The sequence below is a fragment of the Podarcis erhardii genome (assembly GCF_964252035.2).
Source record: "Podarcis erhardii genome assembly, chromosome: 6".
Lineage (NCBI taxonomy): Eukaryota > Metazoa > Chordata > Lepidosauria > Squamata > Lacertidae > Podarcis > Podarcis erhardii.
The window spans coordinates 4,401,743-4,429,578 of NC_138510.1; the positions used below are offsets into that span (position 1 = coordinate 4,401,743).

Below are 27,836 nucleotides of genomic sequence, written 5' to 3' on the forward strand. Positions count from 1 at the left end.
TCCTTCCAGCAACCCCTGTAGCCAGGCTGGTGCCAAACCTATTGCGCTGCTTTCCTTTGGACCACATCAGCGAGGCCAATAAATACTTCGGGTTCTCTGCCTTGCAGCTAACTATAGTATTCACTCATTAAGATCCAACCTGAGAAACTATTCAGAATGTATAAAGGTGTTTCAAATGTTTGCTGGAAATGCCAAGAACATGAAGGGAAACAGTGGTACCTCGGGTTAAGTACTTAATTCGTTCCGGAGGTCTGTTCTTAACCTGAAACTGTTCTTAACCTGAAGCACCACTTCAGCTAATGGGACCTCCCGCTGCCGCCGTGCGATTTCTGTTCTCATCCTGAAGCAAAGTTCTTAACCCGAGGGACTATTTCTGGGTTAGCGGACTCTGTAACCTGAAGCGTATGTAACCTGAAGCATATGTAACCTGAGGTACCACTGTATTTTATAATGCTTGGCAGACAAGTGAAAAGGCTAAAAAATATTGGATGCACGTACAGACATTGATACAGAAAATTTTAAAAGTTAATATTCAATTGAAGCCAGAACTCTTTCTTTCAGGGTTAATGCATAACTGGAAAAGTATGATGGGAGATTACTCCAATTTATGATGGCAGCGGTGAGATTGCTATATGCACAAAGTTGGAAAGATACAGCCTAGAGGAATGGCTAATGGCAAAGTTAACTTGTTTAATTAGAGAACAACCATTACTGACATTTAGTAATTTATTAATGAACTTGTAATTTATTATTAATTTATTAATGAACTTGTAATTTATTAATGAACTTGTAATATCTGGATTTGAAGATTGAAAAAAAATACTGGTTTACAGAGACTATGAATTACGGTATATATATTTTTTAAAATGTAACTGTAGGGACCCAGTAATTTTTGGCACTATATAACTATCAATGTTGATGCCATTGCTGGTGGGGCTGATGTTGAAACAGTTTAGGATTTCCTCCATCTGCCTGCAATGGCATCATCTCCCACCTCCTGCCACCCTGCAAAAAAAATGCAAAGATGAATCATTTGAAAAGCCAAGTCATGACTGCAGAATCACGACATAATGCAAGCACACATATCTTAATTATGCAAACACTTGATTTGAATAGTAATATATTCTGCTTCCCGGTCACAGAATTATATTTTGATTTTTCCCCTCTTTCATATTTAAGAGTTGAGCTGGCACACACAAGCTGCAGTTTATTCTGTTTCCCCGATGTTTCCTTAACTGCAGTTAATTTCTGCATTATATTTGAGCTTTCACACAACATAGAAGCCACATTTGGTAAAACAAACAGCATGTAGTACATGTTTAGTGTTCATTTCCATGTTATTTGATTGCAGAAAAAAAGTTAATTTGCAGCATCCTTAGCCCAGTAAATTTCAGGAGTAAAGTGATGAAATTTGGGGCAGTATTCCAGCATATACGTAGTTCTTTCCTGCTGTTTTCATAGAGGAACAGAAGAATGCAAGTGCAGAAAGAGTGGGAGGGTAGCAAAGTTCCCCAGTAATGTTCCTTGTTGTTCCACTGGTGTGAATGAAATTTAGTGCGAGATGCTGGTACTATATCGGTCAAGAAGCCACCGTTTCATAATGCCACCAGGTGTTGCAGGAACATCAGTAAACAGGACATAAGCTCTAGCATTATGATCAGGAAAACTAACACAATGTTCTCCACCTCTGAATGCACCAAGACAGTCCGGAAACTTTTCACTGGAATGCCAAAGAAGCTGTTTGCACTGACCAATGACCCCCTGCCCTTGCATCCACCCTCAGTTTGTCATGGGAGGGAGTTTCTCCTGTTCACTCTGAGTCTGAGGGACCTTCTTGACAGGACTGGGGCTCCCATGTCCTCTGAACTCGAGCGGGCTCTGGCCCCAAACACATCCCTGTTTGGATCGGAGGTCTCCCAGTCTGCACACTCTGCTTTCAGCTCCCGTAAGGTGCTGTGCAGCTGCAACAACTTCTCCAGCAGCTCTTGGTCTTGGAGTTGCATTTCTAACTAGAAGAGGAAACAAGCGAGAAAGGGAGAACTATTTGAGTGACTCTGTAGCATAGTAGCTTCGACAAATGTTTGGCGGGAGGTCTCCCAGTCACATCTTACCTGCAGCTCTTTGCATGTGTACTTGGGAGTAAGCCCTGTGGAACATTGCAGGGTTTCCTTCTGAGTAAACAGGCAAAGGATTGGGCCACACATGGTCAAAGTGAAACCACATTCTCAATCCTGCACCTAAAATGTGAAGATCGTAAGAGTGGTGTACACTACAGAGTTACTGGGAAGCCTTATGTAGGAATGCTTAATGTTCTCTTGGGTCTCAGGAACAAACTTGGCACAATGTTAAATGCATCTTTGCATTTAACTGGACTAGTTTCAACAGGCGAGTCTTTAGCATATGCGCCGCCGGGGTGCAAAGATCCACCCAGCGCCCCCAAATTTAGTTTAGCCCCAGCGCCGTTGAGAATGTCCGCTCCACGCCTAAAACGGGGGGCGCCCTTTGCGTGGACGCGCGCAGCCCCTAGATCTGGAGCGGCCCCAACAGCATAGGCTTGGCTTTGCCTTCCCTCAGGTGGGATACCTGGAGGTCTCTGCCTACGTCAGTCAGTTGTCCAATCCCACCTGGGGGAAGCATTGCCAAGGAGGCCAGGCCAGGTAGGGGAGGGATTACCTGCCCACACAGTAGAGGGAGGATCTTACCTGGGAATCCTCACTTGGCTCCAGAGCTTCTCCCACCCTACCCACCCTCAGTTAAGACTTATTTTGCAGGTTAACTTTTCTTCACAGGTTTTGCAGGTTAACGTTTCTTCACAGCTATGCGGGCGCTGCTACGTTAAGGTCGCTGTTAAAGGGCCGGAAAGGAATTTCCCTGCATTGGCAGGTTTCGCCTTTCCTGTAGCAAAACGTCACAACTTTGGCAGTATCAGTCCTTGGGTGGAATCCTTTAGTCCACCTTCCTCTTTGCGGCGGCAATACCAGGGTTCCCCGTTAAAGGGGTTTCTGAAGGGAGGCTTGACTGTACGCTGAAAGGTCATCATTGCTCTCCCCTGCGGCAGCGGCGTAACGGGGGCGGCTATCTCTGCTTGAACATATGTTCTCCAGAGCCGGCCCACCCCCCCCCCCCACTGAATAACCCTGATGCTCCCTCGGTCCCCGGCTGGGGACTGGGGAGGGAGAACGCCCAATGCCCGAGCCAAGGTCTACCCACATTTGAAATTTAATAAAGTTGTGCCAATTTAGCACATTGTCTTGAGTCGTTATTCCACATGACGGGGGGACCGCGTGGGATCTGGGGACTCCGCCTGTCCACGAAGTGACAAGCACCGTCATTGAGTCTGACAAGCACCGCTGTTGTGAATGACAAGCGCCACCGCTGGCGCAGCATGTCTTTGCTAAATGAGCGCACAAAGTCAAAAGTCCTTTAGTGAAACAGTAGGTATACATTTTGGTAATACCTGGGTATATATTTTGTTTTTCTAGCTTGATCAAAATTATTTATTATTTCATAACAGGTAGATAGTTAAGAGCTTAGGCGGCTTCAGTGGTGGGCACCTGATGCCCCCCAGAATTTGGCACCTGGGTGCCCCATATCCCTTGCATCCCTAGGTAAAGACGGCCCTGGGTTTCAAAAATGCAAATAGCATCAGAGGGTGAAGTAAGTTTTTATCAGCATCACAGCAGGCATGGAAGGGAGGATTCAACCCTTCCCTGCTGCAGCTCTGAGGAAACTTTTCCCTGTGATGCTCATTTTGCATTGGGTGGAAATTCCCCGTGATCTGTGCTCCCCAACCCAGAGCTAAGGCAATTTGCATTAAAATAATAACAATCCTGCATGTTAAATGCAAAGATACCTGTTACGTCACATTGGAACGAGTTTGACTCTCTGGTTAATGAGTTTCTTGGCCTGCCAGTGTTAAAAGCATCCTAGCTGATGACACTGGAGGATTTAGGCATGGGATTGACGGCCATATTTGCAGTAGAGCAGGTGACTTCCTTTCCGATATACCTTAGAGCAGTGCTGCTGGGTGTGCTAAGGTAAAGTGGAGAGGCAGTGTGGTGCAGTAGTTAGAGTCCCAGGGTTCAAATCGCCACTCAGCCAGGAAGTTCTCTGGGTGAGCTTGGACCAGCCATTGCCTCAGCCTAACCTACCTCAAAGGGTGGTTGTGAGAATAAAAAATGGGAGAGGAGAACCGTGTTTGCATGCCGCCTGAACTCCTTAGAGGAAAGGTGGAATATCAATTAAATCAAATCACTAATAAACTGGAGTTAGGAAAGCGCTTGAGGGCTAAGTATCTTTTCCAGTATCTTATGATCCTGCCTGCACTCTGCATCTTATCTCCTTTGGAGATTAGGAAGGTTCGAACGTTTGCCAGACATTCTTCGCCACTGCAAACCCTCCAATGTTTCTCTGATGAAAATAGGGACGTCCCATTCCATAATGATAATTTTACTATTTATACCCCACACATCTTACCGGGTCGCCCCAGCCACTCTGGGTAGCTTCCAACATATAGAAAAACATAACAAAACATTAAACATTTTTTTTAAAAACCCCTTCACTATACAGGGTTGCCTTCAGATAGGGGGTCGGATAACTCCATACCCTCCAACATTTCTCCAATGAAAATAGGGACATCCTAAGGATAATAAAATAATAATAATAATAATAATAATAATAATAATAATAATAATTTATTTATATCCCACCCTCCCCAGTTGAAGCCGGGCTCAGAGCAGCAAAGAACAATAAAAGTAACAGCATTCTAAAATCAATTCATTTTAAAATCAATTCAAAATTAAATTAATGGCAACCATTGGGCTAGAGTTCTGTGAGGATTACCAAAGGAGGGGATCAGGCTGTGCCTTGGCCAAAGGCCTGGTGGAACAGCTCCGTCTTGCAGTCCCTGCGGAAAAATGTCAAGTCCCGCAGGGCCCTAGTCTCTTGGGACAGAGCGTTCCACCAGATCGGGGCCACGGCTGAAAAAGCCCTAGCTCTGGTTGAGGCCAGCCTAACCTCCCTGTAGCCCAGGATCTCCAAGATGTTTTTGTTTGAAGACCATAAGGTCCTCCATGGGACATACCAGGAGAGGCGTTCCCGTAGGTACGAGGGTCCTAGGCTGTATAGGGCTTTAAAGGTTACAACCAGCACCTTGAACCTGATCCTGTACCCCACCGGGAGCCAGTGCAGTTGGTATGAATGTGATCCTGCAGTGAGGACCCCGTAAGGAGTCTCGCCGCAGCATTCTGCACCCGCTGGAGTTTCTGGGTCAGTCTCAAGGGCAGCCCCACATGGAGTGGGGACATTCTGGGATCAAATCTGAAACAGGGACAGCTTCTCTATATTAGGGATGTCCCTGGAAAATAGGGACATTTGGAGGGTCTGCCATTGTGTCTGGGCTCTGGAATTCTCTCCCTCCCCTGAGAGGTCATCTTCACCCCTCCTTCCTAGTTTCTCAGTGATTTTGTTTTGTTTTGTTTTGTTTTGTTTTGTTTTGGAGGTTCTTGGGAGATTAGTTTGCTACTGCCTGAGTATTATTTGTGAACTGTGATATTGTTATAAGCAACTATGGATGCTCATTGTGAGCAGAATAGCAAGGCGAAGATACGTTGAAAGAAACAAGATTTCAGAGAAAATCAGAAAAGGTTCCATCCCAAATGGCAATGCTGCCTCCCCCCAAACCCCACGACAAGTTTGGCAGCAGCTGAAATGACAAATGTCTCCCTTATTCAAAGAAAGTGTGGGCAATATTGCTCTCTCTAAAGGGGCACATACTGGATATAAATTGAGGGCTGTGTTAAGATTGATAATGTGCTTTCAAGGCCCTGGAAATGTGACGTCACCTTATAGCAGAGTGTCACTGAGATTGCGCAAAGTGACTTTCCCTCCCTGCTGAGTGATGTCAGCATTGGCCAAATCATCGGAGACATGGCAGCCTGTCATGCCCAAGTCCTGACACTTCCCATTGCAGAAACAAATCAGCCCTGTGCCAGCGAGCTTGCAGCAGAAACACTCCGATATTCACCTCCTCCCACCATCCGGCTCATCATCCTGTCTCGACCTTTGAGTCACCTTGATCAGCGTTAGTCTCTGGGTGTTCGGTCTGCTGTGCAAAGCTATGAATACTAAGGAGGAAGGAGTGAAACTTTACCCTTTCCATCTCGGCAGAGCAAGAGAGAGAAACTCAGTCTGTCTGCTGCCTGGGAAAGAAGCACTCTCTCTGGGTGCACTTGCCCTCATGGTGTAAGTCACATTTTTTTGCCAGCTTCCAGAATTTGTGGTTTTTCTGGCTATTTCCTCTTCCCCCTTCCCAATTCCTCCTCTCTTTCTCTTTCCATTTGTAAGACGTTCATTTTTGTTTCACGCCTCTTTCTTCCAAGTTAAGTGCCAAAACCCCTGGCGAGGAGAAAGTCTTCACCTGTTGCCTAAAAATAATGGTGGCTCCAGGCATGCCTCCCTAGGGCAAGGGAGCCATGACTGAAAAGATCCATTATTCCATTGCATCCCTCTAAGGGGCTACAGAGGGACGTGGGTGGTGCTGTGGTCTAAACCACAGAGCCTAGGACTTGCCAATCAGAAGGTTGGCGGTTCGAATCTCCACAACAGAATGAGCTCCCATTGCTCTGTTCCTGCTCCTGCCAACCTAGCAGTTCGAAAGCGCGTCAAAGTGCAAGTAGATAAATAGGTACTGCTCCGGCGGGAAGGGAAACGGCGTTTCCGTGCACTGCTCTGGTTTGCTAGAAGTGGCTTAGTCATGCTGGCCATATGATCCGGAAGCTGTACGCCGGCTCCCTCGGCCAATAAAGCAAGATGAGCGCTGCAACCCCAGAGTCATCCGCGATGGGACCTAACAGTCAGGTCCCTTTACCTTTTAAGGGCCTACAGAAAGAAGGTCACTCTCCCCTTCTGCGGTTTCCAGAAAATGGCATTTAGAGGCAGGCATCTTATGGCAGTAGGGGTAGGTACTAGCCATCATGGCCAGTAGCCATTCACAGCTTGATCCTCAATGGGTTTTCAAATGCTCTTTTAAAAGCCACCACAGTTGGTGGCACACTATGGTGTTTTGTTTAAAAATCAAGGGAATTGTGTGCTGTTTGCCTACCACCCACAGAGCGGCAGCGGCAGCATTTGACAGCGTGGCACTTCTGGGAAGCAGGAAAGCTGGTTGCAGCAGTGGTAAGCAAAGTGCCCACCTTTTGAAGATTGCCAGGCTTTCAGAACAGGGAGTGCCAACTGCTCATCTTGGAAAATGGAAGAAAGGAAAATGGAAAGAATAAGTTCCAGCAGATCTCCCTGGGATGAATAAGCTGGTGTGTGAAGAACGCTGTCCCTGCTCACTTAAAATTCAGGAGTAGCCAGCTGGCTTTCATCCAGCTGCCCTAGAGGACAGGGCCTTCTTGGTAGCTGCTCCCAGGATTGGGAACTCCCTTCCTAGAGAAGTTTAAGCAAGAGCACTCTGTGATTCCCAGTAGAGTTAGAACATAGCCGTTGTGACTGGCATGTCACAAGAAGGTTTCGTTCCAAAATAAATTCCGTGCCAAAGCAGTCCGAGTCTCTCTTTCTCTCTCTTGCCTGCAGTCCCCAATCAGCTTACTGAGAGGCCAGTAGGGTCAATTGCCATCTCAAGGACTAACCTGTCGTGTGGATCAAATGAGATCCTTATGTTGCACAAAGCATCTCGCAAAAAGGTTGGAAGGCAAATGCAAGGAGGGTACCTGTGGCTCTGCAAACAGCATAGAAAAGGAGGGTCAAACTTCTGTGCCACCTGGAGAAGCTCAAGAGCTGAAATAGAAGGTTTGCTCTGTGGATACCTGGCAGCTTCCTCACCCCACCCCTGCACTTTTCAACATTTGGACTACTGCAATGCGCTCTACATGGGGCTACCTTTGAAGGTGACCCGGAAACTGCAATTAATCCAGAATGCGGCAGCTAGACTGGTGACTGGGAGTGACCGCCAAGACCATATAACACCAGTCTTGAAAGACCCACACTGGCTCCCAGTATGTTTCCGAGCACAATTCAAAGTGTTGGTGCTGACCTTTAAAGCCCTAAACAGCCTCGGTCCAGTATACCTGAAGGAACGTCTCCACCCCCATCATTCTGCCCGGATGCTGAGGTCCAGCGCTGAGGGCCTTCTGATGGTTCCCTCATTGCGAGAAGTGAGGTTACAGGGAACCAGACAGAGGGCCTTCTCGGTAGTGGCGCCCGCCCTGTGGAACGCCCTCCCTTCAGATGTGAAGGAAATAAGCAGCTATCCTATCTTTAAAAGACATCTGAAGGCAGCCCTGTTCAGGGAAGTTTTTAATATTTAACACTGTATTGTTTTTAACACTTGATTGGGAGCCGCCCAGAGTGGCTGGGGAAGCCCAGCCAGATGGGTGGGGTATAAATAATAAATTATTATTGTTGTTGTTGTTGTTATTATTATTTGGTGACTGGCACAAATCCTGCGGGTGAAGCCTTTTGCATTCCAGCAGCTCTGAAAAGCTTCACCTGCCTAACTCCTGCCTGCTGGCCTGCTCTTGCGAGCGCCCAGGGAGTCTTACCTCTCTTCCCCTCTCTGCCTGAGGAGGACCCGCACAAAGGGAGGTGGGTTTTGCCTTACCAGTTCTGTCCTCAGCCACGCCAGGGCCTGTTCGATACGCAGCTTTCTCTCTTCTTCCAGCTGCATGCTGGAAACGTGGGGCGTTCAGGCAGCGCCAGGCTCTGCCCGCTGAGAGGGCAGCATGGGGCTTCCGAATGCACAGGCCAGGAGCTCCAATCTCTCCCTCTCCCACTGCTTGCCGCCTCCTCTTCCAGCCGAACTGAAGCCCACCCCCCCCCCCTCCGCAAGCCTCTACGCAGTTGCAGTGGCACCGTGCAGCCAGCAGAACAGAAGCAACTGGTGACTCGGCTTGGAACATGTGTGCCTGGGTGAGAGTGTGGGTGTTTCTCTCCCCCCCCCCCAATTCCACCCCCCCCCAATTCCATCTTTCTGCAGCACATTCTGAGCGGGGCTGATCAGGAGCTCCTCTATGCCATGCCAAGCAGCACCTGATATGTGTGCTTGTGTGTGTGTGAGAGAGAGAGAGGACAGGCAGACAGAAAGACAGAGAGACAGACAGACGGACAGACAGGAAGGGGAGTCATCAAGTAAAAAAAGGTTCCTTTCTTGGATCAGAGGAGGTGGAATCAAGAGTAGCTGAGCAAGGCAGAGACTGGCATTTTTGTCTGCTCTGCAAGGGGAACACAAGGCTCTGGCGGCTGCGAGGGGCAAACGGATCATGCCCAATTCTGTGGCAGCCTGTAAACCACATGTGTCCCGAGAGAATGTAAGCCGAGAATACAGTGGTACCTCGGGTTACATACACTTCAGGTTACAGATTCCGCTAACCCAGAAATAGCACCTCGGGTTAAGAACTTTGCTTCAGGATGAGAACAGAAATCGTGCTCCGGCAGTGCAGCGGCAGCGGGAGGCCCCATTAGCTAAAGCGGTGCTTCAGGTTAAGAACAGTTTCAGGTTAAGAACAGACCTCCAGAACGAATTAAGTTCTTAACCCGAGGTACCGCTGTACTGTAGGTGGTTTAAGAAAGGCCTGTCTGTTGATCAGGCCAATGGCACATCTAACCTTCTTGCTACCTTGCTGGAACTGATCAAAGTGTGGTTGCCCCCTGGAAAGGCAGCACGCAGTCCCCATGGTATGACATCTAGGGTCTCCAGTTAAATAGCGGGTGATGGCGAGAAAGGGGTGTGCCAGAGAGGCTCTGCTAATCAGTGGGGACATAGGAATCTGCTATTGATTGATTATACTAAATCAAACCACCGGTCTATCTAGCCCAGTAATGTCTACACTGACTGGCAGCTGCTTTCCAAGGTTTCAGATCCTGGGCATTCCCAGTGCTATCTGGAGATGCCATTGGGTATTGAATTTGGAACATTCTGCCTGCCAAGTGGGGACGTTCAAATGTTCTCCACTGAGCCAATGCCCTTCCCCAACATGGGGAGCGTCTCCACCCCCATCATTCTGCCCAGACGCTGAGGTCCAGCGCCGAGGGCCTTCTGGCGGTTCCCTCATTGCGAGAAGCAAAGCTACAGGGAACCAGGCAGAGGGCCTTCTCGGTGGTGGCGCCCGCCCTGTGGAACACCCTTCCAGCAGATGTCAAAGCAATAAACAACTACCTGACATTCAGAAGACATCTTAAGGCAGCCCTGTTCAGGGAAGTTTTTAACGTGTGATATTTTACTGTATTTTTGCTTTCTATGGAAGCCGCCCAGAGTGGCTGTGGAGGCCCAGCCAGATGGGCGGGGTATAAATAATAAATAATTATTATTATTATTATTATTATTATTATTATTATTATTATTATTGGACAAAATAGAGAATTAAGCCTGCCTTTTCCCAAGGCAGCTGCTGCAACAGTATTTTCGCAGCACCGAGGAGAAAATGGCCCTGCACATCTCTCCAGGCTCCGGTGACCTGTCGCCAGCCTTGGAGATGCGTTTCCAAGGAAACCTCAGTCACGATGCGACGCCTTTTCATTTGTTTGTATGTGACACAGTTCCAGCTTCTTCAGGCTCCGGCTTGGCTTTGTCACAAGGAACAGCAAGGACAGAATGTTTCTGAATGAGTAAATCTGGGGAAAGGAGGAACTAGCAGTGCCAAGGGATCCCCTTCCTTGGCACAGCACATCTTGGGCTGGCAGGGGTATCGCCCTCTTCTAGGCGAGGGTGTGAGCAATGGGACAAATCTCTCTGAGGCTTTCGCAGGATGCACAACTTCAAAACTTTTTGAGACACCAAATCCTATCTCTTCACTTTATTTTTGAGACACCAAATCCTATCTCTTCACTTTATTTTGAGGCGTTTGGGCAACATTTTTTCCCCATTTCACTTTTAATTTGTATACCGCCTTTCTGAATTGCTACACACAAGGAGGCTTACAAGATCAAGAAACATCACATAACAATCTGATCCAATACAAAAGTCACAATAATTTTAAAATAAACAACTTACATCAAATAAAGCAATATTCAATAGTCCATTAGCGTATAATAGTAAACATTAAAATTAAACATCAGCAAATAACAATTAAACAGTTTACACTTATCAATTACAATAAAGAATCACTAAACTATCACCTCTCTTCTCTAATACCAGCATACTGGAAGAAGCAAAGATCACCAGTGTTGAAGCAATGATTCTTCAACATCAACTTCGTTGGACTGGTCATGTTGTGCGGATGCTTGATTATCACCTTCCAAATCAAATACTCTATTCCGAACTTTAAAATGGAAAAATGGAAAAATGGTGGTCAACAAAAGAGGTTTAAAGGTTTAAAGACTGTCTCAAGGCAAATCTAAAAAAAAGTAATATAAACTCCAACAACTGGGAAACACTTGCCTGCGAGCGCTCCAGCTGGAGAACAGCCTTTATCAAAGGTGTCATGGGCTTTGAAGACACTCGAACTTAGGATGCAAGGGAGAAACGTGTTAAGAGGAAGGCATGCTTGGCAAAGCCGCACTGTGATCAACTCCTACCCAGAAACCCCTGTGGAAGGACATGTGGATCCAGAATTGGACTCCACAGTCACTTACAGACTCAATGTTAAAATTGTATTTATGGAAGACAATCCAACCCTGCTTGGGGTCATCTGTCTGGCCGCTGTGAGAAACAGAAGGTTTGTTTCTTGGGCTCATGTTCTGATCAAACAGGTCCCTCCTTCTGTTAACATGATCAGCAATTATGTAAAGATGAAGGGACCCCTGACCGTTAGGTCCAGTCGCCAAAGACTCTGGGGTTGCGGCGCTCATCTCACTGTACTTGCTGAGGGAGCCGGCGTACAGCTTCCAGGTCATGTGGCCAGCATGACTAAGCCACTTCTGGCAAACCAGAGCAGTGCACGGAAACGTTGTTTAGCTTCCTGCCGGAGTGGTACCTATTTATCTACTTGCACTTAGAAGAAGAAGAGGAGGAGGAGTTTGGATTTGATATCCCGCTTTATCACTACCCAAAGGAGTCTCAAAGCGACTAACATTCTCCTTTCCCTTCCTCCCCCACAACAAACACTCTGTGAGGTGAGTGAGGCTGAGAGACTTCAGAGAAGTGTGACTAGCCTAAGGTCACCCAGCAGCTGCATGTGGAGGAGTGGAGACGCCAACCCGGTTCCCTAGATTACGAGTCTACTGCTCTTAACCACTACACTACACTGGCTTTGATGTGCTTTTGAACTGCTAGGTTGGCAGGAGCTGGGACTGAGCAACGGGAGCTTACCCCGTCACGGGGATTCAAACCGCTGACCTTCCGATTGGCAAGCCCTAGGTTCAGTGGTTTATTCTTTGCTTATTCAATACATATTTGCCTGCTCCCTAGAATGTCTCAGAGTCCTTGCTGAGGCAGAACACATGAACCAAGGGTGTGGCTCTGCATTATACAGCTTCCTAAGTTTGGACTGGGGGTGAAATAGTTAACAATGCAAACAAGTTGTAATGAAACAGGCAAAAAGCTATCTGGGGATAGCTGAGCTGGCGTTCTCAGGCTTCGTTTGTTAATTGCATCAGCAATTACAGGAGGGAGCCCATGAGGTTTGGGTCTTTTGATGCGGCAGAAGCTGTTCCACAAAGCTGCATCTTGCCCCACTTCCGTATGGGATAAAATACCCAGCGCGTGGGGCACAATAATAGGAGCTTCTCAAGCAGCACAGAGACCATACCTGGTGCAAGGGACTGCTGTCTTTAGCAAGGCAGTGAACAGGAGGGAGAGAGGGTAAGGGAGAGACTTTGATCCTCTAACCCAGGCTTCCTCAACCTCAGCCCTCCAGATGTTTTGGGACTACAGTTCCCATCATCCCTGACCACTGGTCCTGCTAGCTAGAAGAAGAAGAAGAAGAGTTTGGATTTGATATCCCGCTTTATCACTACCCGAAGGAGTCTCAAAGTGGCTAACATTCTCCTTTCCCTTCCTCCCCCACAACAAACACTCTCTGAGGTGAGTGGGGCTGAGAGACTTCAGAGAAGTGTGACTGGCCCAAGGTCACCCAGCAGCTGCATGTGGAGGAGCGGAGACGCGAACCCAGTTGACCAGATTACGAGTCTATCGCTCTTAACCACTACAACACACTGGCTCTCAATCTCTAGCTAGGGATCATGGGACTTGTAGGCCAAAAACATCTGGAGGGCCAAGGTTGAAGAAGCCTGCTCTAACCCCTCTTGCCATCAGGGATGCCTGCCCCAGCAGCTGAGAGCGGCGGGGGTCTCATGACCTTTGCACCTGCAACCAGTCTAAATCTCCTAGTTCAACGCCAGTTGCAAGGCAGAGACAATTGCTACAATTGCTTTAACTGTTTTTTAATTTGAAACCAGAAGCTTTTTTGCTGGGGATCATAGGTGATGAATTAAGAAAAGCAGACCGTAGACTATTTATGTACGCTACGACTGCCACCAGAATCTTAGTAGCTCAAAAATGGAAAACTCAGGAAATACCAACACTCATGGAGTGGCAGACAAAAATGGTCGAATACGTAGAATTAGCAAAACTGACCCACAGGATCCGTAACCAAGAAGAAACAAAGTTCAGAAAGGAATGGAGTAAATTTCTTGAGTATATAGGTAACAACTGTAGAAGTTTAAAGACTGTAGCAGGATTAAAATAAATCTTGTGATGTGTATAGAATGCAAATAAGAACCTGTGAAAAAGAAAATTTAATACGAAAGCCTGTTGAAGGGAGGGAGGGAAGTCCGTGTGCAATAGAGTGGGTAGTAAATAAGTAGACATATGATTGTTGAACTTTATAGAGTATTTATTTTGTTTGAATATGTTACAGAAAACTCAATAAAAAGCATATAAAAAACCTGTTTTTTAATTTGTTGTTGTTGGAGGGGAGATGTGCCTGGGAAGAGAGGAGCTGGAGGAAAAGCAAGCTCCCCCCCCCTTCCGCCAATCACAGTGGTTCTGGGTAAGGGGAGTTATGTTGTGGGAGGTGGGACAGGCCAGGTAAGGGGCACGCTGCACAGGCAGTAAATTTTGTTGTCCCTGAGAGGGGGCAATGACAATAAAGATATTATTATTATTATTATTATTATTATTATTATTATTATTATTATTATTTGACGACTGTGCCACAGGCCAGCCCCTCCTCCAATCTGGGGAATTGCGGTTGTGCTATCAGGCAGCCCTTGGGTCTATGGCTGCAGTTGCTGAATTCCAGGTCAGCTCAGAGGAAGACCTCCGCCATCCATGATTTGATTGTGGATGAGGAGACTGCTCTTGTCTGGATCACTGGGGCCTGGGTGGGTGAGCATGGCAGAGATGGTCTCACCCACCTGTGCGCACCTGGGTACTCGGCGCAGCAACAGGGCAGACTTGAGGGTCAGGGAGGGGGGAGTTGCTGTAGTCTATAAATATAATAATAATAATAATAATAATAATAATAATAATAATAATACAGTGGTACCTCGGGTTAAGAACTTAATTCATTCTGGAGATTCGTTCTTAACCTGAAACCTGAGCCAGTGTCGTGTAGTGGTTAAGAGTGGTAGTCTCGTAATCTGGGGAACCGGGTTCGCGTCTCCGCTCCTCCACATGCAGCTGCTGGGTGACCTTGGGCCAGTCACACTTCTCTGAAGTCTCTCAGCCCCACTCACCTCACAGAGTGTTTGTTGTGGGGGAGGAAGGGAAAGGAGAAGGTTAGCCGCTTTGAGACTCCTTCGGGTAGTGATAAAGTGGGATATCAAATCCAAACTCCTCTTCTTCTTCTTCTTAACCTGAGGTGCCACTTTAGCTGTGCTGCCGCGGCGCAATTTCTGTTCTCGTCCTGAAGCAAAATTCTTAACCTGAGGTACAATTTCTGGATTAATGGGGTCTGAAACCTGAATTGCTGTAACCTGAAGCGTCTGTAACCTGAGGTATAATAATAATAATAATAATAATAATAATAATAATAATAATAATATGAATGCCTTAGGACCACAGTACCTCATGGGCTGCCTCTCTGCATCTGAACTGACCCAGACCAGGGGCGAAGGAAGACGTCATGACACCTGGGGCAGGCTTCGCTATGTAGGACGCATGTGTGGCATCGCTACGTACGACGCATGCGGCGTACGTAGCAACGCCGCACATGCACTGTACTTAGCAGTTTGCCGGCGCCTCGCTCCAGTGCCATACGGATGGTGCCGGGATCCATCGCTGCTACAGCTGTGAATGGAGGATCCTGGCACTGTCCGTATGGCACTGGAGCGGTGGCGCCAGCAAACCACTATACAGCACATGTGCAGTCACTAGTACAGTGCATGTGTGCGACGCCGCACATGCTCTGTACATAGCGGTTTGCTGCCGGTGCCGGGATCCTCTGCTCGCAGCTGCAGCCGCAAACGGAGGATCCTCCACATGCGGCTGCGGCAGCGCAATGGCTGCTTGCACCGCCCCGCGGGGTGACTTCTTGTCACCCCCACAAACATGGAACCCGGGGCGCACCGCCCCCACCCCCCGTTGTGACGCCACTGACCCAGACCCTGCAATCATCATCTGAGGAGCACAGGTTTGGAAAGTACATAGGGCATCATAGAATGATAGAGACCCGCAAGGATCCTTTAGTCTAACCCGCTGTGATGCAGGAATCTCAGCTAAGGCATCCATGACAGATGGTCATCCAAACTGACCCCACCAAACTCATAACAAGAACCTTCACCTACATTCCTCTTAAAGTAACAACATGCCACAGTATTTTTCCTATTATTTATTCACGTTGTAATTTATTTCATAATATTTATACACCATTTGATTGTTTTATTTTTATTTTTTTTTAAGAATACTTATTAAGATTTTACAAAATCATAAGTACAAAAATGCATAGTAAAACAAGAAAAAAGGAGAAAACTCTCAAACAAAAATACAAGGTACAAAAAACAAGAAAAATAGAAAAATAGAAATAAGAAAGTTAAAAAACAAATCCGTTTTTTTATAACTTTAAACTCATTAGCTTATTTCTTTGACTTCCTCACACCTCCCCTTTTTGTATTCCCATTAAAATATTCAAATCACCAAACCCTTACCCTCTTCCATTTATCCATTTGATTGTTTTAAAACACCCACCCACACCCTCAAAGCGGTTTACAAAGAGAATAACGCAGTGCAATTATAAGTAAAGAAAAACCCAACTCTTTTAAGTTACAGATAGGTAGCCGTGTTGGTCTGCCATAGTCAAAACAAAACAAATTCCTTCCAGTAGCACCTTAAAGACCAACTAAGTCAGTTCTTGGTATGTTTTTTAAATTATACAAAATCAGAATAAACTAAAAACAGATCCACGAGCGTGCCTGGGTAGGCCTGCCTGAACAAAAACGTTTTTAGCAAGTGCGGGAAAGAACGCGACTGGCTGAGGTCAATAGGCGGGGAGTTCCGGAGGGTAATTGCTGCCGCACTAAAAGATCCTGCTCTTACAAATGCAAAACGAGCATTGTGTGGCATCTTGTAACAGCGCTAGCGGTGCAGATCGAAGACCGTTAAAGCTTATTTTGGAAGGTGCCTCGTATAAACCCACAAATAAACAAATGCAGGCACACACACGCACAAGCCAGCAGCCAGCCGGCGGTTCCGCAGGGATCCCTGAAACCTCCTGGAGATCAAGGTGGGAGTTTGCATATCCTTCCTGGCAGCAGCCATCGCACCCCCTCCCCAATCCGGGATGCCCAATTCTGCCCGCTCCCTCGCCTGCCTTTTGCCCGCATGCGGCTCCTCTCTCGCAAGCCCGGGACTGCGTTGAGGGGCCCCTACCCATCCTCTGGCCTTCCTGGAGCCAGCTGGCACGAAGCTGCGGTGGTGGTGGGGAAGGGAATGCCCTTCCCACCCTTCCCTTTGCTGGCTGGCTGGGGGGGGGGTGAGTGGGGGAGGGTCCCTGGCGGCGGAGAGGACCCCACCTTTGCCTGCAGCAGCCGCCGCCGTGGGAGAGGTAAGAAGCGACTCTCCCCGCGCCCCTCCCTCCCTCTGGCCCCCAGGAGGCTACAGGCTAGAGACTCCGCAACAGGCAGCTCCTCCCCCCGGCTCTCCCCCACACCCAGAGGCCTCTAGGGCAGGAGGAAGGGGGCCCGCGCAGCAGCTTATTGCGGAGCTGGAGGTGCCATCGGGCGATTGCGTCGCAGCCTCGGGCCACGGGTTGGCCCCGTTTCCCTTCTCCCGTGCGCTGGTGCCGGGTGGTGGTGGTGGTGGTGCGCATAGGCGCCGACTCCATGGGGCCTGAGGGGGCCCGAGCCCCCTCAAAAATTCGTTTGGGGGGGCTCTGCCCCCCCAATAATTTAAGAAAATTATTAGTTATATTATGCTTTGTAAAATCACAAAATTATGTTGGTATTTTTTATTTTCCTTGTTTGACGATAGTTACCTTTTAAAATACATTCAGTAATGAGTTAAAACAAAGCCACTCCCGATCTAGAGAGGGGGTGGGGTTGCGGGCTCTCGACCCATCAACAATCTCGCGGGGCTGGCGTCAGCCCCGCGAGAAGTGGGGATTCCCCCTAGCTCATTAATATTCACCGCCCACGGTGGCAGCCAATCGGCTGCCGCAAAGGGCGGGCCCTCACAGGTTCACTTAAGGTAGGGGCAGCCCAGGGCTCGCCCCTTTCGTTCCCCCAGCAGCAGCGGTTTGGAGGTCTTGGGCCCCCCCAATATTTTTTATAAGTCGGTATGGGCCCCCGCCCCCCCAATATTTTTAATAAGTCGGCGCCCCTGGTGGTGCGCGATTTGTAGAGCGATCCTAGCACAGCCAGAGCCCGGGGTGTGGGGTGTGTGTGGGGGGGCTCCATTTTCCGGTTAGAGAGAAAGAGACAGAGGAAGGTTGCATTGCACGGAGAGAAAGAGTGCTGGAAAGATCAGTTTGTGGGGAGAAACGGGGGGGGGCGGTGAAAAGGAGGGCGAGAAAGCGGACCGTCGGTTCCCTTTCCTGCACGCCCCCCACCTACTCGCAAGGAGCAAGACCGGCGCGCCGACTGCGGCGCCGTGGTGCTGAACGGACAGCGACCGCCGGCCAGCCACGCCTTGCGCGAGCCGAGTTGCGGCGCCCGAGGCCGTCGCCAGGGGGCGCCGCTGCAGGATTTTGGCATTGTCTCTTTCTCTCCCGCCCCCCCCCTTTCACTCAGGTTTAAAACCCCTTCTAAACCGAGCCAGCAGCCCACCTCTCTCTCCCCCGCCCCCTACGCCCAGCCTCCACTCCACTCCCTCGCTCCAGGCTGGCCGAGCAACGACCATCGCAGGAGGAGGAGCCCACGGCAGACAGCGGCAGCATCCATGGTCGCTTGCAGCGCTGACCCCCAGCTAGGAGAACCTGCTGGATGTCCCCAGACAGGCAGCATGCGCCCCGCGGCAGCCAGGCAGGCAGGCCGGGCAAGGACAGGTAGGACAGGGCAGCTGGAAGTGGGGTGGGGGGTGGGAATAGGCAGCCGTGCGCGCCCACCCGCTTATTCCTTGGGGCTTCCATTGCTGGGGAGACGGAGAGGACTGCTGCATGCGTGTCTGAGACAGCGGCAGGGCGTGGGGGAAGATTATTCCCAAACGATAAAAGGTTGTAATCTGGGTGGAAGGGATTGGGGACGCGCGGGAGAGGAGGAGGGAGCAGCTATGAAGTCATCCTTCAATGCTGGCACCAAAGACCAGGATGCGTGAGCCCAAATATTAGACAAATTCACGGAGGACAGCATCACTATTAACCACCCATGGCTGGAGGCAGCAGTGCTTCTGAACTGCTGGAAACCGCAGGGAGACTTGCTCTTGTATTCGAATCCCGTTTGTGGGTTTTCCACAGGCCACGGTGGGAACAGGATGTTGGGCTAGATGGGCCACTCTGGTGCTATTCCCTACGGTAACTGTGCAGGGTGCTGAAGAGGAAGGCGGGTTGTCCTAGAGCAGTCTTCCCCAACATTTGGAGAGCACCCCTCGATTGAAGAAGGCTGCCCTAGAGTAATTTGTTCAGTCGGTTTCCGAGCACAATTCAAAGTGTTGGTGCTGATCTTTAAAGCCCTAAATGGCCTCAGTCTAGTATACCTGAAGGAGCGTCTCCAACCCCCATCATCCAGCCAGGACACTGAGGTCCAGTGCCGAGGGCCTTCTGGCAGTTCCCTCACTGCGAGAAGCCAAGTTACAGGGAACCAGGCAGAGGGCCTCCTCGGTAGTGGCACCCGCCCTGTGGAACGCCCTCCCACCAGATGTCAAAGAGAAAAACAACTACCAGACTTTTAGAAGGCATCTGAAGGCAGCCCTCTTTAGGGAAGCTTTTAATGTTTGATGTATTGTGGTATTTTAATACTTTGTTGGAAGCCTCCCAGAGTGGCTGGGGAAGCCTAGCCAGATGGGCAGAGTATAAATAATAAATTATTATAATAATAAATATTATTATGCCTGAGTAAAGGGTGTGTTCTGAGCAGCCATGGATCTATCCTACTATCCTCTCGCAGCTTGGGTGAGTGTGAGACCGAAGTTGCTTTGCATTGGCAGCCCAGCGCTGATTTCTATTTTACAACTCCTCTTTCGCTTCTCGTTTTCTGAGTGCTCCAATGCAAGGCCCACATCCTGGTGCTGATCAGGATCACACCTGCTGCGCTGCAATCTCACCAGGGGAATCCCAGACTTTTCAACCTGCAGGGTTGAGAGACCCTGTGAGAGGGAGAGAGCAGGGAAATAAATGGCATGCTGCATAGCGGGGGGGGGGGGGGGGAGGGGTCATGCTGGGTAGCAGCCACGGCAAGCCACAAAAGTGGGCAAACTGTCCAAGGATGCACATGATGCAGCAAAATGAAGTTATGGGTTTGTCTCCTTCATTGATGGTCAATGGGTCTGACGGCCCAGTTCTTATGCATGCTTATTCAGAAGTCCCACTGGGTTTAGGTCTGACCCCACAAGAGTGCCCCCTTCCCCATGCCAGCAGAAAAAATCATTCTGCTATAGCCAATGAAACAGGTTGTGGTGTGTGATTGGCCATGGTGTGTTTCTGTGTGGTGACACACAACAATATCCCAAATTTGCAAATGTGTCCAAAGTCAGCAACGCCTGCCCAGTGGCTATTGGTTTGCTTGCTGCTGCTGCTGCTGATTACGTTTATATCTCATTCATATCCAGGGAGCTCAAGGTGGCATGCATGGTTCTTTCTGGCCTCGATTTTACCCTCAAAACAACCCTGTGAGGTACGTTAGGCTAAGAGACTGGGACTGGCCTAAGGTCACCCAATGCGCTTCCTGGCTTGGTAAGGATTTGAACCCTGGTCTCCCAGATCCTAGGGACGCAGGTGGCGCTGTGGGTTAAACCACAGAGCCTAGGACTTCCCGATCAGAAGGTCGGCAGTTCGAATCCCTGTGACGGGGTGAGCTCCCGTTTCTCGGTCCCTGCTCCTGCCAACCTAGCAGTTCAAAAGCACATCAAAGTGCAAGTAGATAAATAGGTACCGCTCTGGCGGGAAAGTAAATGGCATTTCCATGCACTGCTCTGGTTCACCAGAAGCGGCTTAGTCATGCTGGCCACATGACCCGGAAGCTGTATGCCGGCTCCCTCGGCCAATAAAGCGAGATGAGCGCCACAACCCCAGAGTCGACCATGACTGGACCTAACGGTCAGGGGTCCCTTTACCTTTACCTTCCAGATCCTAGTCCAGCACTCTTACCACGAAGGTCCTTTGTGTCGAACTTCTGTGGATTAAAAGAAATTTAAAAATCGCAAGTGTATGTGTGTGTGTAAGACTGGCGGACTCCTGCACACCTCCTTTTCTGCTGATCTTTTCTGCTTCTTCCGCTTGCAAGAGGTGTCTACTCAGCCGCACTTTCCCTGCAAGGAGGTGCCTCAGGCAGAGCTTTTGCCCTGCCAGCAGGCTGCAGCAAAGTCAGGATATCAGCCGCTTAGTCACACAGGGTGCGGGCAAGATCAGGACTCACCTCGCCAGGCTCAAGAGACACACTTAATTAACAAAAATCGCATGCCACTAGATTGTAATCTGATTCCCTCCCTCTCTTCTTTTTTCCTTTCTCCTCCTGTGATGGAACTCCTATTTGGGGACTTCCCTGGCTTTTTTCTGGCCCACGTAGGACCAGTCTGGATAGTTGGCCTTGGTGAAGACTTGACGCTTTCCTCCCCCCCAAAGTTTTTGATTTGAGTTTCCATTGAAATGAGGCTGTATTTTAATGTTTTAATGTTGTATTTTAATCTTGTTTTTACGTTGCATTTCAATAAATTTGTTTTTATATCGGGTGTTAGCCGCCCTGAGCCCGGTCTTGGCTGGAGAGGGTGGGGTATAAATAAAATTATTATTATTATTATTATTATTATTATTATTATTATTATTACCTCCTCTGCAAGGAATTCCAGGGATGATCCTGTATCCCTGGGGATAACTTAAGATAGCAGGGCTCAGATAAACTATGGAACTCCCTGCCACAGGAAGCAGCGATGGTCACCGACTTGGATGGCTTTAAAGGAGGACAAGGATGTAGCCATCAATGGCTACTAGCCATAATGGCTGTGGTCTGCCTCCATAGCTAGAGGCAGCGATGCTGCTGAATCCCAGATGATGGAAACTGCAGGAGTGCTGCTGTGCACGGATCCTGTTTATCAGTTTCCCTTTGGGTCATCTGCTTGGCCACTGTGAGAACAGGATGCTGGACTAGATGGGCCGTTGGCCGGATCCAGTGCCAGCTCTTCTTGTCTTCTTTATGTAGTGCATAGAACGTTGGACTTTGACCAAGGATATCCATGTTCCCAATCCCTGTCTGGTCAAATGGGCTTGGTGTTCGACCTTGCCCCAGTTGCTCTCTATTGGCCCTCTGCCTGACTAAGAATAGAAAGCGCAGAATATGCATGCCGCACTGAAGATGAAAGGTGGTGAACGTGTGTGCTGCCTTCAACAAAATGTTGCGGGATGGAGTGCCCTATTCAGTGCTTTTCTCCTTTAAAAAAAGATTAGGGGTACTCTCATTTTGACTCAAGAAAATCACCATTTTATAGTTCAAATAGTTTATTTTTTATAGTTCTAAAATATAGTTTATCAAAAATATAGTTTATTTTTTATAGTTCAAAAATAAATACAGTAAATGGACAAAAGTACAAAGATTCACAAAATGTTTAGGAGTATGCATACCCTGCATCTTCTCAGAAAAAATGCACTGGCCCTATTTGGTTTTGCATAGGAACACAGAAAGCTGTATAGGAACCCTGGGAGATTCTGATGCTTCCCCACCACCACCAATTTTGATGCAAGGTCCCTTCCAGCCCCTTTCATGCTGCCTTCCATGTGTTCAATCGGCACCTAGAAGAGGGCATGAGAACACAGAAGATGCCTTATACAAGGTTGGACCATTGATGCATCTAGCTCAGTATGGTCTGCACTGACCGGCAGAGGCTGTCCAGGGTTTCAGGCAGGAGACCTTCCCACCAAGTCCTACCTGAAGATGCCTTCAGGATTGAACCTAGGAGAGCTCTCCCCCATTCATTGGTAGAGGACTGGAAGCGAACCCTGGAAGAATTGGCTTCATGTCAGGAAGGTCCCCTGAGGTCCCTGAGAGGTGTGGTGGGTCAGTGATTTGATAATAATAATAATAATTTATTATTTGTAACCCACCCATCTGGCTGGGCCTCCCCAGCCACTCTGGGTGGCCTCCAACAAGGATGAAAAATACATTAAAATGTCACACATTAAAAACTTCCCTGAACAGATGTCTTCTAAATGTCAGGTAGTTGTTTATCTCTTTGACATCTGCTGGGAGGGCGTTCCACAGGGTGGGTGCCACTACCTAGAAGGCCCTCTGCCTGGTTCCCTGTAGCTTTGCTTCTCACAATGAGGGAATCGCCAGAAGGCCCTTAGCGCTGGACCTCAGTGTCCGGGCTGCATGATGGGGGTGGAGACGCACCTTCAGATATACTGGACCGAGGCCATTTAGGGCTTTAAAGGTCAGCACCAACACTTTGAATTGTGCTCGGAAACGTACTGGGAGCCAATGTAGGTCTTTCAAGACCGGTATTATGTGGTATTGGCAGCCACTCCCAGTCACCAGTCTAGTTGCCGCATTCTGGATTAGTTGTAGTTTCCGGGTCACCTTCAAAGGTAGCCCCACGTAGAGCGCATTGCAGTAGTCCAAGCGGGAGATAACCAGAGCATTCAGTGAATGAAGGCCAGGGTGCAAATAGTTCTCATTGATTCCTCCTCTCCGTTCTTCTTCCCCAGCAGCTGAAGTGCTGAGAGGGATGAGCAAGGTGACTGCATCCCAATGGCGTCCTCACAGCCCCTGGAACTGACAGTCTTGGGAAATGTACCTGGGCCCAGCCGGGGAGTCCCAGAAGGGGGACCTTCAGCACCACGGACAGCTCCTGGCTTGGGCATTGAGAACGCCTCTTACCAGGGGGAGGAAGAAGAGGAAGAGGAAGAGGCAGAAACTTCCTTCCGGAACCGTCAAGGCACAGGAAGCAGCCTCAGGGAGCACACAGCACCCCCTAGGGGAGACCTCTCCCCACGGTCCGAGGATGGCCCTTTGCCGGACGCAGCAGGCAACTCAGTGGACTATGGCTTCATCTTGGCTTTAGTCTTCTTGGTCAGCGGGATTTTGCTGGTGATTGTCGCCTACAGCATCCCGCGGGAGGCGCGAGTCGACCCGGATTCTGTGTCCGCCCGGGAGATGGAGAGGCTGGAGATGTATTACGCCCACCTAGGCTCCCACCTGGACAAGTGCATCATCGCAGGGTTGGGGCTCTTGACTTTGGGCGGGATGCTGCTCTCCACCCTCCTGATGGTCTCCATCTACAAAGGGGAGCTCTACCGGAGGAGGTCGTTCCCGACTTCCAGGGCTCCCCGGAAGACTTACGGGTCTATAAACCTGAGGATGAGGCAGCTGAATGGAGAAGGGGGGCAGACTTTGGTCGAGAACGAGGTCATTCAGATGACCGAAGTCACAAACACCAGCCAGAGCTGCTGACCTTTCTTCGTAGGTGATGTAAGTTGAACTAGATGAAGGGTCCTCTTCGAACGCTACAAATCTGTGATTCTATTCTACAAGTTAAAAGCACTGAGCTCAGAGGAGGATTTGTTGGGGGGTTGTGGGAGGGGAAAGGTTCAATATTCATATTTAAGTATAACTTTGCACCACAATGGGGAACAGTAGAGGAAATGTCACCTCTTGTTTAAATGCCTCTTTCACTTACACACGAAAGGATGAGGATGGACTTTGGGAAGCTAAATGTTGCTTTATATTTTGGAAATATAAGAAAAGAAAAGATTTCCAAGAAAACTCACGGCCCCCCTCTGAAATTGTTCTGTGCTACGTACTGCACCACTGCTGTGGTTAAAAAAACCCACAACTTTTTTTTATTGAAAAAACTGTTGCACAACCAAATCACCTATGCTGAAGACACAGAGCCAAAGCCACATTTTCAGAGGCCCTCTTTGGAATTCTTTGTATACTACCAAGCACAGTTTAAGGCCTGTACTTTTGAGCTGGGTTCCTTTGTTCCACCCCTCCCTGCAGCAAACACTCTTAGCAATAGTTCCATCGGGAAGACGTGTGCAACTGTCGCCGCTCCCAGCAAAAGTTCAGAACACACCCAACTGCTCCATGGTTTGTATGAATTTTCTAGAGCTCCCAAGAACTTGCTGCAACTTTCGCACTTGCGACATGCTCGGTCTGTCGAAGCAACACCTTCACGCGCAGCCACACAGCCTGACTCACAAACACACCGCCTTGCCACACCAGCAAACCCGTTTCCCCGGCCTCGCTGGGAAAAGAACACCATGTCCAAACTGTTTCTGAGTTGTTCGTGGAAAGCGAGAAGGGAGCAGCGCTTTCAAAGAACCTTCCACGGTTCTGCTTCCTCGTCAATGGGTTCGCCCGCCAAGTCGCCAGCCTCGGATGCAGGGAGGCACTCGCTGCAGTCGGGAGATACAATTACGTCTCAAATGCAAAGCATGAAACATTAATGAAGGCCGGCATGTGGGCAATGCAAATGAAAATGTGTCAGCAGGAAGTTTAAAAATGGATATCGCTCAGAAGCGGGCAAACGAAAGGTGACCTCTAAAAGGTACAGCTGCCGGTAAATCCCCCCTCCTAATATTTTTTAAAGTGCCACTCTCAGCTAAATATAAAATGTGCAGCCACATCCCAGGAAATGTGTATCACTCAGTATTGAAATCATGAGAAACTGAGGGGAAGCGTTGTTTTGAATGCTGTGCCATCACTCGCCCATCAAATCTGGTCCATTTGTTGCCCCCAGAAATTCCTATAATTGCTTATAACTGGAAGCAGGAGGAAAAAAAGCACCATATTTTTTGTTCTATAAGACGCACCAGACCACAAGACGCACCTAGTTTTTGGAGGAGGAAAACAAGAAAAAAAATATTCTGAATCTCAGAAGCCAGAACAGCAAGAGGGAGCGCTGCGCAGTGAAAGCAGCAATCCCTCTTGCTGTTCTGGCTTCTGGGATAGCAGTGCAGCCTGCATTCACTCCATAAGACGCACACACATCTCCCCTTACTTTTTAGGAGGGAAAAAGTGAGTCTTATAGAGCAAAAAATACGGTAATTGTTTTAAAACTGGGAATACAAGAAAAGGCCTCTAAGCAGGAGTTAAACTAGCCAAGGGTTGAATCTACAAGCACAGCAGCAGAAGATGGGAGGGTGGACTGTACCACACATGGTGGGGGTTGTTCACATTTTTGGAATAGTCACTCGTTTTAAAAAGAGTCACTGCAGAGTGAAAATAAGCACATCTGGGAGATAGGCTGCAGCCCAGCCAACTCCGTTTTGTGCTTGTCTTTAAAAATCACACACAACTCTTACACACACACACACAGAAATGTGGTTCTCCAACTGCATCATAAACTGGTACAGTCTGTTTTGCCTTCTCAGGACCGTACCATCTCTCCCTACTGCATCAAGATCTAGAGATGCAAATGATTTTTAAAAAAAATTAGAAAAAGAAATCTCAGGAAAATTATTCCCTCTTGTGCTTGCTTGCAAAAATTTGCAGCAGTCTAATTTGATTCTCCTTGTCCAAGCGCTGTTATTTCTTCTGCTGATGGTTTCCTAATCTGAATTTCTTCACAACACCTCTATCTAGTGGCTTAAAAGTATCTGGCTCAATTGAATTTTAATATTCAAAATTTGATTGTTATTTTTTAAAATTCAACCTTTTCATATATTTTTTCCACTCAAAGTGAGAATTTAAAACTAGTACAGAATGGTGTTTCTAGATCCAGCACTGGCAGAGTCCGGATGCTTTGAGGAGGTTGCTTGTGTGCTGATAAGAAGGCATCTAGCATCCCTTTCCTGCCCTCTCCATTCAGAAATCCAGGATGCAGATCAAAGCAAAGACCAGAGAAGAAGGAAGCCATGGTCTCTCTCTCTCTCTCTCTCTCTCTCTCTCTCTCTCTCTCCCTCCCCCCTCTCTATATAATTAATTTTTAACATATCATTTTCAGCAATCATTTAACACAATTTCATACCTTATACAATTTTTTTACTTCCGTCAATCACATCTGAAAATTTTCCAATCTTTTTCACTTAATTTACATTCCTCAATTTCACTATTACTTTTAATTATCATAACTAATAAGTCTCTGCGTAATCTTCCTTGCAATTCCAGTTACAGATAGGTAGCCGTATTGGTCTGCCATAGTCAAAACAAAATTAAAAAAATTCCTTCCAGTAGCACCTTAAAGACCAACTAAGTTAGTTCTAGGTATGAGCTTTCGTGTGCATGCACACTTCTTCAGATACACGAAAGCTCATACCTAGAACTAACTTAGTTGGTCTTTAAGGTGCTACTGGAAGGATTTTTTTAATTTTGTTTCTTCCTTGCAATATTTCTTATATTCCTCCTTACAAAACTAGCGTAATCTGTTGATTACAATTGCTTTTCAAATACTTCACATATTTATTCCAGCCCTCTGAAAATCTCTGGTCCAGCAGGTTTCGAATACTTCCTGTCATCTTATCTAATTCTGAGGCCATGGTCTTTCTCTCTCAGTGTCTGACTCCTGCTCTTTGGGCTGCATGACCTAAGATGATTCCCTCCAGCAGGGGCACTAATGGATTGGAAACTAATGGCACCATGAAATTACACCAGTACGTGGATTCCTTGGTGTCAGGAGTGGTCACCCACTTCCCTTCAGAAATAATATCTATTTAGTATCACATTTATATCCCACCTTTCCCCAAAGAGTAGCCCAAGGTGGCGTACATGCTTCTCCTTCTGCCTTGGTTTTTTTTTTTTTTTAATCTGCACAACAACCCTGTGAGGTAGGCTAGGCTGAGAAACAGTCACTGGCCAAAGAGATGCCGAGAACTGAACCCAGGGCCTTCTGAATAGAGCATGGGCTACAGCCCATCCCCAATGAAGGCTAAGGCTCTAATACAGGCATAGGCAAACTCTGGCCCTCCAGACGTTTTGAAACTACAATTCCCATCATCCCTGACCACCGGTCCTGTTAGCTAGGGATGATGGGAATTGTAGTCCCAAACATCTGGAGGGCCAGAGTTTGCCTATGCCTGCTCTAATAATAGATAGCAATTGTAGTCTAAACTGTCTGGAAGGCACCTTGTTGGAGAGGGCTGCTGTACTTCAGAGTCAGCACACACCTAGCATTGCACACTAAGAGCTTTAGGGATCATGCTTGCATGTGAATCGATTCAACACTGTTTTATGCCACTGGCCAGTTTGGACGGCTGGGCACTAAACCAGCTAAGCCTGCCTTCTCCAGCCGGCTGCCATTCGGATATTGTGCCTCCAATATCACCCGTATCCTGCAATGTTCACCAAAAAGGTATGCTTTTGCACACTGACCTGGTGGATATCTGCCTGTGTTTTGGCAGAAAGGGCTGCAGCTCAGAGGTAGAGCAGCTGTT

At 48.1% G+C, this 27,836-nt stretch overlaps 2 protein-coding genes across 5 annotated transcripts; one reads left to right on the top strand and one right to left on the bottom strand.

Moving 5' to 3' along the window:
• Positions 1-1,163: 1,163 nt before the first annotated feature.
• LOC309345140 (uncharacterized protein C20orf202) lies at positions 1,164-8,935 on the bottom strand. Its single transcript, XM_081868200.1, has 2 exons — positions 8,606-8,935; positions 1,164-2,009 (listed from the first exon to the last, which is right to left on the bottom strand). The coding sequence occupies exons 1-2, from the start codon at positions 8,669-8,671 to the stop codon at positions 1,788-1,790; spliced, it is 288 nt and encodes a 95-aa protein (XP_081724326.1). The 5' UTR covers positions 8,672-8,935; the 3' UTR covers positions 1,164-1,787.
• A 7,416-nt stretch (positions 8,936-16,351) lies between these two features.
• On the top strand, positions 16,352-25,351 carry TMEM74B (transmembrane protein 74B). Of its 4 annotated transcripts, none has more exons than XM_081868097.1 (2): positions 16,352-16,925; positions 23,169-25,351. In XM_081868097.1, the coding sequence occupies exon 2, from the start codon at positions 23,212-23,214 to the stop codon at positions 23,911-23,913; it is 702 nt and encodes a 233-aa protein (XP_081724223.1). In that variant the 5' UTR covers positions 16,352-16,925; positions 23,169-23,211; the 3' UTR covers positions 23,914-25,351. The 4 variants fall into 4 exon arrangements, with proteins under 4 accessions (XP_081724223.1, XP_081724224.1, XP_081724222.1 ...); XM_081868098.1 differs by having other exon boundaries at positions 23,172-25,351; XM_081868096.1 differs by lacking the exon at positions 16,352-16,925 and adding an exon at positions 17,821-18,362 and having other exon boundaries at positions 23,178-25,351.
• The last annotated feature ends 2,485 nt before the right edge of the window (positions 25,352-27,836 follow it).

What these genes read in the sequence shown, in the direction of transcription:
- TMEM74B (XM_081868096.1), top strand. Translation starts at nt 18,301, where the DNA reads ATGTCCCCAGACAGGCAGCATGCGCCCCGCGGCAGCCAGGCAGGCAGG. An exon ending in GGCAGGCCGGGCAAGGACAG is followed by an intron (nt 18,363 to 23,177) that starts GTAGGACAGGGC and finishes CAGCAGCTGAAG; the next exon opens with TGCTGAGAGGGATGAGCAAG.
- LOC309345140 (XM_081868200.1), bottom strand. Translation starts at nt 8,671, where the DNA reads ATGCAGCTGGAAGAAGAGAGAAAGCTGCGTATCGAACAGGCCCTGGCG. An exon ending in CGTGGCTGAGGACAGAACTG is followed by an intron (nt 2,010 to 8,605) that starts GTAAGGCAAAAC and finishes TTCCTCTTCTAG; the next exon opens with TTAGAAATGCAACTCCAAGA.